The 12143-nt window shown below is 31.1% G+C and overlaps 1 protein-coding gene across 5 annotated transcripts in view; it reads left to right on the forward strand.

Moving 5' to 3' along the window:
• Window positions 1-161: 161 nt before the first annotated feature.
• The window catches only part of LOC127715815 (protein diaphanous homolog 2-like), a 63616-nt gene continuing 51634 nt past the window's right edge, over window positions 162-12143 (forward strand). For 2 of the 5 annotated variants that reach the window (XM_052221956.1, XM_052221957.1), the window contains exons 1-2: window positions 614-777; window positions 2205-2363. In XM_052221956.1, the coding sequence (XP_052077916.1) occupies window positions 724-777; window positions 2205-2363 (213 nt within the window). In that variant the 5' untranslated portion in view covers window positions 614-723. Of the gene's footprint in view, window positions 548-613; window positions 778-2204; window positions 2364-12143 lie in introns of those variants that run through there. The other 3 variants (XM_052221954.1, XM_052221953.1, XM_052221955.1) reach the window with 3 other exon arrangements.

The raw sequence follows: 12143 nt of genomic DNA on the forward strand, positions 1-12143 counted from the left end.
CTTTTTGCTACTCCTTTCTTGTGCACTTGATTCTTATAATATTTGATTGCGAACAACTTGATATACATCTGAGAAGGATGCGATAAAGAAAATTGAAAACGGACTGAAATGAAAAAGAAATTTTATGCAGAATCTAAAAATAGTAAATATTGACGAAGTGAACATATAAACGTGATTCCCATTGGACAAAATTTTGGGAGTATGATATGGCGGATAGTGAATCACAAAAAAGTGTGTCAAAACACAATGAATGGAAGTTCTTTTATATTCAAGTGCTAAATACCGCAACAACTATTGACAGCAAGATTTTGTTATAAACTGTTCATTTACCTTCATTTTCAAATAATCCCTTCAAGTTTTATTCTTTGAAATTAATGAAACTTCACCAACAGCTTCGTTCAAATCAGTCGAGCTCCAAGATTCAAATGGACTCAATGTCTTATATGACTTAATGTCGTATGTTTACATGCGGTTTTGTTTATCGGAGGAAGTGTATACTTGAAAATCAACCATGGACAAAAAAGATATATCAAAACGGAACAGTATTGTAAGTATATAGCACATGTACACTACTATTTACTGTGTAGTTTCTCCTGTGACATTCAGGAAGTTAGCTGTCTTTTAAGACAAATACACATCTGAATAATTATGTTCCTTAAACATCATTTGGGTACACAGTATCACAATTAATATTGTTTTGTTGACAGTGATATTAATTAGAAAATGAGTGAACAGGTTGTTCCCAAGAAGGACCAACAGAAGAGAAAATCATTCAAGGTAAAACATTTAAAAGTACAAAGAGGTAACAAGTTATACTATACCTGCAGGAAGAAGAAATCAGAAACTGCAGGTAGACAAACGAAAAAATCAAATAATACCTTAACTACTGAAATAAATAATATATAAATTATGACGGGTACAGCATGTACAGTAGCCATGGTAACATGTACAGACCAATTTCATATTACATGTACTAACTTTTGTCTCTGGAGTAAGTAATTTTTCGACAGTTTACTTACTTTGTGGTTGGACATTCTGGTACTAACTTTTTCCAATGATTTTGTTGTGTAAAACATAAATTCGATAAAACAGTTGATTCTTATGGTAATTATCTATGAAAATTATGATCGATATATGTAGAGAGAATCTTTGAGTAGCAAAAATGATTCACAAGACAAGATCTTCAAATAAATCAGTGTTGACAAAATTGTTGGTTGATTCTTTATAGGAGTTGTTGCCCTTAAATGACAATTTTTTTTACCATTTAGCTTTGTGTTCTGGCTTACATGGCTTATATCTATATAACATGTATAATAGACATGATAGATGCATGTAGATTTATAGAAATTTAAATATCAAGACAAGATCTCCATATTAGTGAACATTTCTGAAATTGTCAGCAAACTCCATATTGCCTATTTATCTTGACAACTATAATAGATAAATTCATGTAGATAAAAACTTTAAAAGCATAAATGATGACCAGGACAAGATCTACAACATGTCAAGATGGCCAAAATTGTCAGTCAACTCTTTATAGGAGTTATGGCCCTTTAATGATGATTTTTACACATTTTTGCAATTTTCATGATTTTGGAGAAAACTTGGGTGAATAAATTAAAACTTGAACTATCAAAAATGATCAGCAGAACAAGATCAACAAAAAAGAGATTGAATTTATATATTATTACAAACAATGTATATGGTGGCCATACACATGTAATTGAACATACACACATACACAAATGTACATGTGTATATCAAGATGAGCAACAGAGGCTGTTTAGAGCCTACAGTTACATAATAACATGAACCATCAATTGACTCCCTATATGAGTTATTGCCATTGTACAATGCAATGTATGATGATTTTAGAAAAATCTTGAATAATAAATAATGGTGATCATTTTGAGATTTAGAACAACACTGTTATTAAAATTTATATCAACTTTTTATGCTATTCAATTTATACATTACTATATCATGTACATGTATATAGGGTTAATTGATTACAGTTGAAATAAAATGGAAAAATTGTATTTCTTTTGGGTCTCTGAACACAGAACAAGCATTCAACAATGAAACACCATGGAGCTACTACTATATCAAAGACTAATAGGAGTTTAAATAATTGCAGATTGATTTAGATCCAGTAAATGCAATTAATTTGATTACTTTGAAATGCTTAATTATTTTATTTACAGTTTAATAAAATAAAGGGAGGAGGAAAAGACAAAAAGGCACCAAACAAATTACCAACACCTAGTGAGTCCGATGACACTAACGGGAACGCTTATGGATTCCGTCCAGACACTAGCTCATTGTCGGACAAAGAGGTCGTGGAAAAGTTTGAGAGAATGCTGGTTAGTATATAATATTATATCATGTGACGCATGTGTCCTCAATATGTTTAACTGTGTAAGAGTTTGATGAACCAACACCTACAAGCTAGGGGTTCAAATTTGCTCTAAATAATGAAATGTGAACATGGTGAATTGAAATCAGAGTCTGCATTGCAAACACTTGCATATCAAACAACCTGAAAAATATACACTTTCCATCAAGGGAAGGAAAATTAACAATAGGAAAGGAAAAGTCTTCTGGTTTATTAATAATTTAGGTATGGATATTACCATGATTGAGAAATTCTAATATCATGAATATCATTGTATAAAAAAGGACATTAGTCACTTTTATTGTTCGATTTAGCCATGTGAGTAAGAATGAGTTCAGGTGCGGATAGTTTATTTCTATACATGTTTTTAGAAAAATCTGGATTGTTTATCAGATAAAAAGGGTATATATTTAGGGTTTCCCAACCAACTTTTATTTTAAAACCTAATGTTTTTATGAGGATAAACTTTTCACCTATATATATATATAAATATATATCAGTTGTAGCCCCTAACTTATTTCATCAAAATACCTGACAGGGTTGATATATAGGAAGGAAACCCTTGACACACATATATTATACTTTTTCCTTATCTAAATATCTGCTTGTATTGTTAAAAATATCTATCAAGTGGTGTTTTATTGTGACATAATGAAGCTTTACCATGTTTACCTCAAATTAGAATTCATAACAGTTGTGGTAGTAAGCAAATAAATCTGCAATAAAAGGGGTACAGTTTTTTTTCCCCAGAAGAAAATAATATAAATCACTTTTTCAATGGTACATGTATAAGATCTACAAGACAGACATACATATTGTCAAGCAAAATATTAATGACTTTACCAATTTATTTGCCATTTTGTTTTCAATTTGTGTATTTTTGTTAGTTTTATAACTGAAAAGGGAACTTTAACACCTACAGCAGATACACATTTGTAGGTACACCGTTGGAGATTTATCTGATAATCATAAGACTGTTTTATTGAATTAAAGGCAATCTTCTCTTTAATGAGATTGTGTTGTAGTGTACATGTACTATAAACGGTATAGAATAGAATAGAATATTTTTATTTCCCAAATTACAGGGCCCATAAAGGGCATACAATCAGTTACAATTGATAGAAATCTAAACTTGTCAAATGAGGCAAACTGACCTTCAAAGGTTATCCAAGACTTCCAAAGAGTTTTTCGCACTCCATAAATAGTCATGATAAATGTAGTTAAAATTTCAGCTATTGATCATGACATATCATGCAGACGTTGTTATAGCACTTCATAAGGAGTTAGTATGATTTACCAAGCCTTTTAAAAGTAATGGAACATAAATTAGTAAAAGTTCAAAAAAGTATTCAATGAATCCTGAACCAATTTTTATACGACCGCAAAAAAAAATTTGTGGTCGTATATTGGTATGACGTTGGCGTCGTCCGAAGACACATTGGTTTTCGCACTCTAACTTTAGTTTAAGTGAATGGATCTCTATGAAATTTTACCACAAGGTTCAATACCACAAAAGGAAGGTTGGGATTGAATTTGGGGGTTATGGTACCAACAGTAAAGGAATTAGGGGCCAAAAAGGGGCCAAAAATAAGCATTTTTGTAACTTCAAGCCATAACTTGTGTGTTAGTGTATGGATCTCTCTGACATTGTACCACAAGGTTCCATATCACAAAAGGAATGCTGGGATTGATTTTGGGGGTAATTGCCTCAAAATTTTAGGAATTAGGGGCCAAAAAAGGGGCAAAAAACAAGCATTTTTCTAGTTTCATGACAATACCTTGTGTGTAAGTGTATGGATCTTTCTGAAATTGTACTACAAGGTTCCATATCACAAAGGGAAAGCTGGAATTGAGTTTGGGGGTAACTGCCGAAACGTTGAGGAATTGGGGACCAAAAAGGGGCCAAAAATAAGCATTTTTCTAGTTTCAGGACAATAACTTGTGTTCAAGTTTATGGATCTCTCTGAAATTGTACTGCAAGGTACCATACCACAAAGGGAAGGCTGTGATTGATGATGGGGGTAATTGCCTCAATATTTTAGGAATTAGGGACCAAAAGGGGGCAAAAAACAAACATTTTTCTAGTTTCAGGACAATAACTTGTGTTCAAGTGTATGGATCTCTCTGAAATTGTACTGCAAGGTACCATACCACAAAGAGAAGGCTGGGATTGAGTTTGGGGGGTGATGAATCATAAGGGGGTTCAAAAAATTTGGTGGCGGATTTTTTTTTTTTCCTTTTTTTTCTTTTTTTTTTCTTTTAAAATTTTCCATTTTAAGTTGGTTATTTCTGATTTATATTTAAAAGCAAATAATGATGATATGGTAGGAGATACACACCAAACAGGATGTGTAAATTATTATATAATAAGTATTGTGCAATAGCAAGAAATTTTCAATTGCACAGTATTGCGCAATAGCAAGAAATCTTCAATTGCACAGTATTGCACAATAGCAAGAAATATCCAATAGCACAATATTGCACAATAGCAAGAAATTGTCAATTGTACAGTATTGCGCAATAGCAAGAAATTGTCAATTGTACAGTATTGCGCAATAGCAAGAACTATTTAATTGCACAGTATTGTGCAAAAGAAGATACTTCGTATAAATTGCTTATTTCTTGACCAATTTCAATGGGGTTTTATTCTTGAATTCTTGGGGTTCTTTAATATGCTGAATCTAACCGTGTATTTAGTGTTTGGATTTTGGGCCCCGTTTTTAAATTGGTCCACATTGAGGTCCAAAGGGTCCAAAATTAAACTTTGTTTGATTTCATCAAAAATTGAATTATTGGGGTTCTTTGATATGCCGAATCTAACCGTGTATTTAGATTCTTAATTTTTGGTTCCGTTTTCAAATTGGTCTACATTAAGGTCCAAAGGGTCCAAAATTAAACTTAGTTTGATTTTAACAAAAATTGAATTCTTAGGGTTGTTTGATATGCTGAATCTAACCATGTATTTAGATTTTTGATTTTTGGGCCCCGTTATCAACTTTGTCCACATTTAGGTCAAAAGGGTCCAAAATTAAACTTTGTTTGATTTCATCAAAAATTGAATTCTTGGGGTTCTTTGATATGCTGAATCTAATCATGTATTTAGATTTTGGATATTGGACCATAATAGGTGAATGTCCAATTTAAAATTTTTAAGTTCTTAGACCACATTCATTCTGTGTCAGAAACCTATGCTGTGTCAAATATTTAATCACAATCCAAATGCAAAGCTGTATCAAGCTTGAATGTTGTGTCCATACTTGCCCCAACTGTTCAGGGTTCGACCTCTGCAGTCGTATCAAGCTGCGCCCTGTGGAGCATTTTATTGTAAAATGAAGAACTGTAGACTGGGTTGGTGTTATTGTACATGTTGTACAGGAGTTTAACTAGACATGCACATGCTAGAGAAAGGAAGAAATTTTCAATTTTATATATATATACATTGTTAGATATGGTTATTGTTCCAAAACTAACAAAACTCTTGACAGCAAAGTTGACCGTTAGTTTTCTTGTTTGAATTGTTTTACATTGTCATTTCAGGGTCTTTTATAGCTGACTGTGTGGTATGGGCTTTGCTCATTGTTGAAGGCCGTACGGTGACCTTTAGTTGTTAATTTCTGTGTCATTTGGTCTCTTGTAGAGAGTTGTCTCATTGGCAATCATACCACATCTTCTTTTTTATATATACTCAGTCTGTTTTGGTACATTTTGTGAAATACATGAAATATGTTTGAAAATTTGGCTTCACATTTTTGTTTGTCACAAGCATACCCAAGGAACATATTACAGAAACATACACCACATGTCCTGAAGTCTATTACCATGATTACTGTATCATGCATATCCAACATTTATTATTCAGATTTTTTTTTAAATAGAAAATTTAGAAAGTAAAGCTGATAAAAATGTAATTTAAATTTGAAATGACTCAAGTGATTATTCACAGCAACACACCACCATTGACATGATTGACCTATATGTACAGTGTACTTGTAGGCCTCCAACCAGATATGCATTTTGTTGTACAAATAAATATTCTAAACATGTTCAATATAGGTAACACTTGACCTTAGATAACAACAATATTTCAGGTATTTTATAATTCTGGGCAGTAGTATTTACCGTTATCAAACGTGATATGATATCTGTTTGTTTAGATGGTACTAAGCCCTCAAATAAATATTACCTAAGTAATGGGTATTGGTCAGATGGATTTACAGAGAGCAGATGTAAAAGTATTGATACTGTATGTTTACTATACAGCAAATTATATAAGTAAAAAATATGAAAAATAGAGTCAGAAATTACAATTAGTGTAAATATCCCTCCTTTATTAGAGATTAGAAAAATACTTTACATAAAATTGAGAATGGAAATGGGGAATGTGTCAAAGAGACAACAACCCGACCATAGAACAGACAACAGCAGAAGGTCACCAACAGGTCTTCAATGCAGCGAGAAATTCCTACACCCGGAGGCGTCCTTCAGCTGGCCCCTAAACAAATATATATACTAGTTCAGTGATAATGAATGCCACACTAAACTCCAAATTGTACACAAGAAACTAAAATTAAAAATAATACAAGACTAACAAAGGCTAGACGCTCCTGACTTGGGACAGGCGCAAAAATGCGGCGGGGTTAAACATGTTTATGAGATCTCAACCCTCCCCCTATACCTCTAGCCAATGTAGAAAAGTAAACGCATAACAATACGCACATTTAAAATTCAGTTCAAGAGAAGTCCGAGTCTGATGTCAGAAGATGTAACCAAAGAAAATAAACAAAATGACAATAATACATAAATAACAACAGACTACTAGCAGAAAACTGACATGCCAGCTCCAGACTTCAATTAAACTGACTGAAAGTTTATGTCTTCATCATATGAATATCAGGTACAATCCTTCCCGTTAGGGGTTTAGTATCATACCATCATAACATATATGAGAAGAACATAACCCGTGTCATGCCAACAACTGGTTTTTAAATAAATGTGTGTAGTGCCGATGCAAAGACCCTATAAGTGAATCAATATTAACACCAAAATATGCAATCTTTAATGACCAGACAACAGTATCGTAACTATATCCCTTCTTAATAAGTCTATTTAAAGGTTTTGTTAGCTTCAGAGGTGAATACTGACATTTTTGTGCTTTATAAAGAATATTTCCATAAAAAATTGGATGTGAAATACCTGAACGTATAAGAAGTCTGCATGTTGAGCTATATTTACGAATGATGTCCTTATACCGATGATAAAATTTATTAAATGTTTTGACTAGTTTGTGATATCGAAAACCCTGGTGTAATAATTTTTCAGTAATACATAAATTTCTCTCATTAAAATCTAAAACATTATTACATACACGAGCGAATCATACAAGTTGAGATATATAAACACAGTAAGATGGTGACAAGGGAACGTCACCATCTAAAAATGGATAATTAACGATAGGAAATGAAAAATCATCTCTTTTATCATATATTTTAGTATTAAGCTTTCCATTAATGATATAGATATCAAGATCGAGGAAAGGGCAGTGGTCATTGTTAGTATTAGCTTTATTTAAAGTAAGTTCAACAGGATAAATTTCTTTAGTATACATACTGAAGTCGTCATTATTGAGAGCCAAAATATCATCCAAATATCTAAAAGTATTATTAAATTTGTGTATCAGATGTTGTTTCGATGGGTCTTTGCTGATTTTTGTCATAAATTGTAACTCATAGCAATACAAAAAAAGGTCCGCAATAAGTGGTGCACAGTTAGTCCCCATTGGAATTCCGATAACCTGACGATATACGGAATCTCCAAAGCGAACAAAAATGTTATCTAGTAAAAATTCAAGGGCATATAGTATCAAAGCATGTCCAATTGACATTGATTTTTTGTTTATTGCTACTAAAAAATGACCTAAAAGAGTTTGAACATATATATTCACATTCTGACTTTTTAAATGCCCATTTAATTAGGTGTGTGAATTTTTTCTTAATGAGAATGTGAGGCAATGTGGTATATAAGGTACATGCTTGTAAAATATAGGGAGGGCTAATGGAAGGGTAGATGTTAATGAATTATTTGGTGCATTAACTTGAAAACCATTCAACAAATTTTTCTCAAATTTTGATGTGTTGTTTCTCATGACAAAATTGAGATCAAGTTCAATATTGGATAACATGGTCTTTTAATTGATTGAAAGTGAACACTTTATGTCATTCTGTGTAATAACTCATGAACTGTTCAACCAATCAATTTCAAACTTTGATATTCTGTTTTTCATGACAAATTGGAAGTCATCTTTAATGTTTTTCACTATGCTTCAAGGAGTTATGGTCCTTGATTGCTTGGTGACACCATTAATGTCAGGATGAACCAGTGTGTGGAAATTTTGAAGCCTGGTGTTTAAAGAATCATTTTTAAATGAACATGTTCATTTGAATGGGGTATCTGACCTTGACCTTATTTTAATGGTTAATGTTCTGTATTTTTTTTGTGATTAGGTTTACAAGTTTTAAGTAGAAGATCTTCTTCCTTAGGACTATTTACTCAATATTATATATAAATGTGCATGTCCTTCAATCTATTCATATTCATCTAACCTTGACCTCATTTTTTATGGTTTTTCGATAAGCTTTAAGCAAAATATTGTCATATAAAGGTTAATATCTCAAGGAATAAACACTGTCATGACTGTCACATTGGAATATTGGTTAATGTAATATTCCTTATAAATATTCACCAATATTCAGACAATAACAAAATTTTATTGTAGTACAAAGAATTTTAAATGCAGAGAACATCAGGTTTTACTTCTGTTCAATAATGTATTTAAAAGTTGAAAGAGATATTATACTAGTGCACAAATGGGAAATGACACAATTATTTTTGGTTACATTCTTAAGGAAATATTATGTTGCTGTACAAAACAGAAGTGATTTGTCTTTTTTTTCACTGATTGTTATTTGGTTGCCTTTAATGGTTGACTTACAAATACCTTACATCTCCTTTTATTTGCAATGATTTTTTCATGTATGATTACATACATGTATTTGAAATATGAGGTGAAGAAACAATAGATTTTTTTATGTCTAATATAAAATAAATTGACATTTAACACCTTCTGTTTGCATTGTTACAAAAAAATGAAGAAAAACAAATTTTGAACAAGTAAAATGGTCAAGGTCTATTCAAGGACCATTTAAAGTCAAATTCTAAATTATTTCTAGTATTTACGACAATACAAACAATGGTAAAATGTTATGCAATGGTGAAAACTTCGTATATGAAATATAAATCATATAAAATATTGAAATAATGTAAATATGGTTAATACACAAAATGTCCAGTAAATTGATTATTGATCAGACCTATTGTCATTATGAACTTGTTAAAAGGCTTGGCTTGTAATTGGCAATCTGTTCACATCATCATGGTAGCTAAAAGGTTTTTGATAAATGAAATTTACATATTCAACAGATAACATCTCTTATGTAGACCTACAATACACATACATAGAGTAAGAAATGACAAATCGTGATTGTCCATTTAATTTTATTTCAATAAATTAAATAATTTAAAGAATGTCATTATTCATGTTATTTGAAGTTATAATTTGTTGCTTATCAAGTGTTTTTTGTTCAAAATTTACTATTATCAAACATGCATGTATTGTGTATGTAGACATCTATATATCTTTTGGTTGTTAGTTTTGATCAGTTGGTGTCTCTTTGAACTTGAAGTATATACCTCACATCTTTTTATTCATATTAAATAGTTTAATCAACAAACAAGAGCATTAATAGCTCAAAACCATATGATCCTTAGAAGATGCTATTTTAAGGAATATTTATGAGGGTTTTTGATAAACCTTTGAAATGAGGTAGGAAAAGGTCATATAAAAATAGTTTTTATATGTGTGTTAGATGTGGAATAACTACCCAGCCCTTTTATGTTTTAGATTTTTTAACATTTATGGGATTTTTTAATGCAAAAAGAAGGGATTCAATGAATTTCTGTTCTATAAATTGCAAACAAGTAACGTTTGAAAGTACAAACAAATCAAGAAATACAAGAAACCATGTACATATAATGAATAAGAGGTGTTTTCTTGCATACAGTCAGTTTCTGTAATGCATTATCTTGCTGGTTCTTGGATGTATTCAATTATTTGCAAATTAAAAACAGAAATCTCAGTAACTTTTTCTGTATGTAATGTTTGTGTTTCAAACTCACCTCTTAGACAACATATTAGGAATCATCATAACGACTCATGAAATACCTATTTAATATGTCTTATCATCTCAACTTTAATACTGCAGACAGAGTTTCATTACAAAGTCAAAAGTTAATTAAAAGTTAGAATATCAGTGAAAAATAAATCCAGGTAGCACTGTTATTGTATCATCTTCTTTACTGAACAACTGTACAGGAATATTAATAATAAGGACATTTATTGTCATTGGTATCTTGCTCTGTGGATTGAGGAAAAATTGTGTTTTGATTGATATTTGATATCATGGTTTTACACAAGTCTGTAGAAAAAGTTTACTCTATTGAACAATTAAATTTGAGGTTCACCAATACCCATGAATACCACAAAATTTGGTATACCCAGAATGAAATTGAATTCACATTATTCTCTAATAGTTGGATTGTAACTATATCGTGATATGTTGTCAATTTCATCACTTTTGTTTTTTATTGATCATATTTAGCTCTGTGTTTATTTTCCCTTGTTTAATAGATTTCACACTTTCAGTATATGTTAATGACATCAGTCGTAATAGCCAACTTCTGACATCATAAATAACGCAAACGATATTAACTGTATGTAGACTGCATGCAGATCTTTGGCAATGATCGTTGGTAGTCTTTGTTCATTTCATTAACAACATTGCTACACTTGACTCTTAGACATTAATAGCTTGACAAACTTGTCTGTTAATGAAAACTGCACTTGCATGTTGACCTCTTTATTTCTACTCTGGTTTTATAATATATATAAATAATGATATGCGGTATGATTGCCATTTGCCAATGAGACAACTATCCACCAAAGTTCAAATAAAGTGGACGTTATCAATTATAGTCAACCCTACGACCTTGAGCAATGTATACATATATATATATATATATGCTTTCAGTTTACAGTTTATTGCTGATTTGGTTGACTGAAATGCTGTTTTTGAATTGCAAATTCCAAAATATCTTTGAACCCAACTTTGTGAAAGTCTATTTCCTAAACTTAATATGACAAACACACAATAAGTATTGAAGTCACATGTGTCAAAATAATGAATTCAAATTAAAATAAAAATACTGACCCATGTCTGGCAGGCAAGTGGATTGATTGATGGGAGACAGAATGTAAATTGGTAAAAAAAGGGTACTAATATACATGTATATATGTATGTTGCTATCACTATTAGAACTTGATGCTTTGCATTAGGAGACTTATTAGAAAAATCATTTTCTGGGAACATCTGTTTTTGTTCTCTTGGTAAAAAAGTATTAAAAGTTGTTGATTTGCAGAAGTTTATTAACCAAGAATTAAACAAAGTTCAAGCAAAAGTTATTTTCCCTGGCCATATCACAGATTTTTAAAATTTTTAACCAGTCTATATTTCATTTTGTTTTTCTAAATATATCTTTAAGAATAAGATATATTGCTTATAAGGAAATTAATTTTAAGGAAAGGAACTGTTGAATTCAATGGCATCAAATACCACATAACTGCACTAATTGAAAT

Source organism: Mytilus californianus, unplaced genomic scaffold (assembly GCF_021869535.1).
Source record: "Mytilus californianus isolate M0D057914Y unplaced genomic scaffold, xbMytCali1.0.p SCAF_9, whole genome shotgun sequence".
Classification (NCBI taxonomy): domain Eukaryota; kingdom Metazoa; phylum Mollusca; class Bivalvia; order Mytilida; family Mytilidae; genus Mytilus; species Mytilus californianus.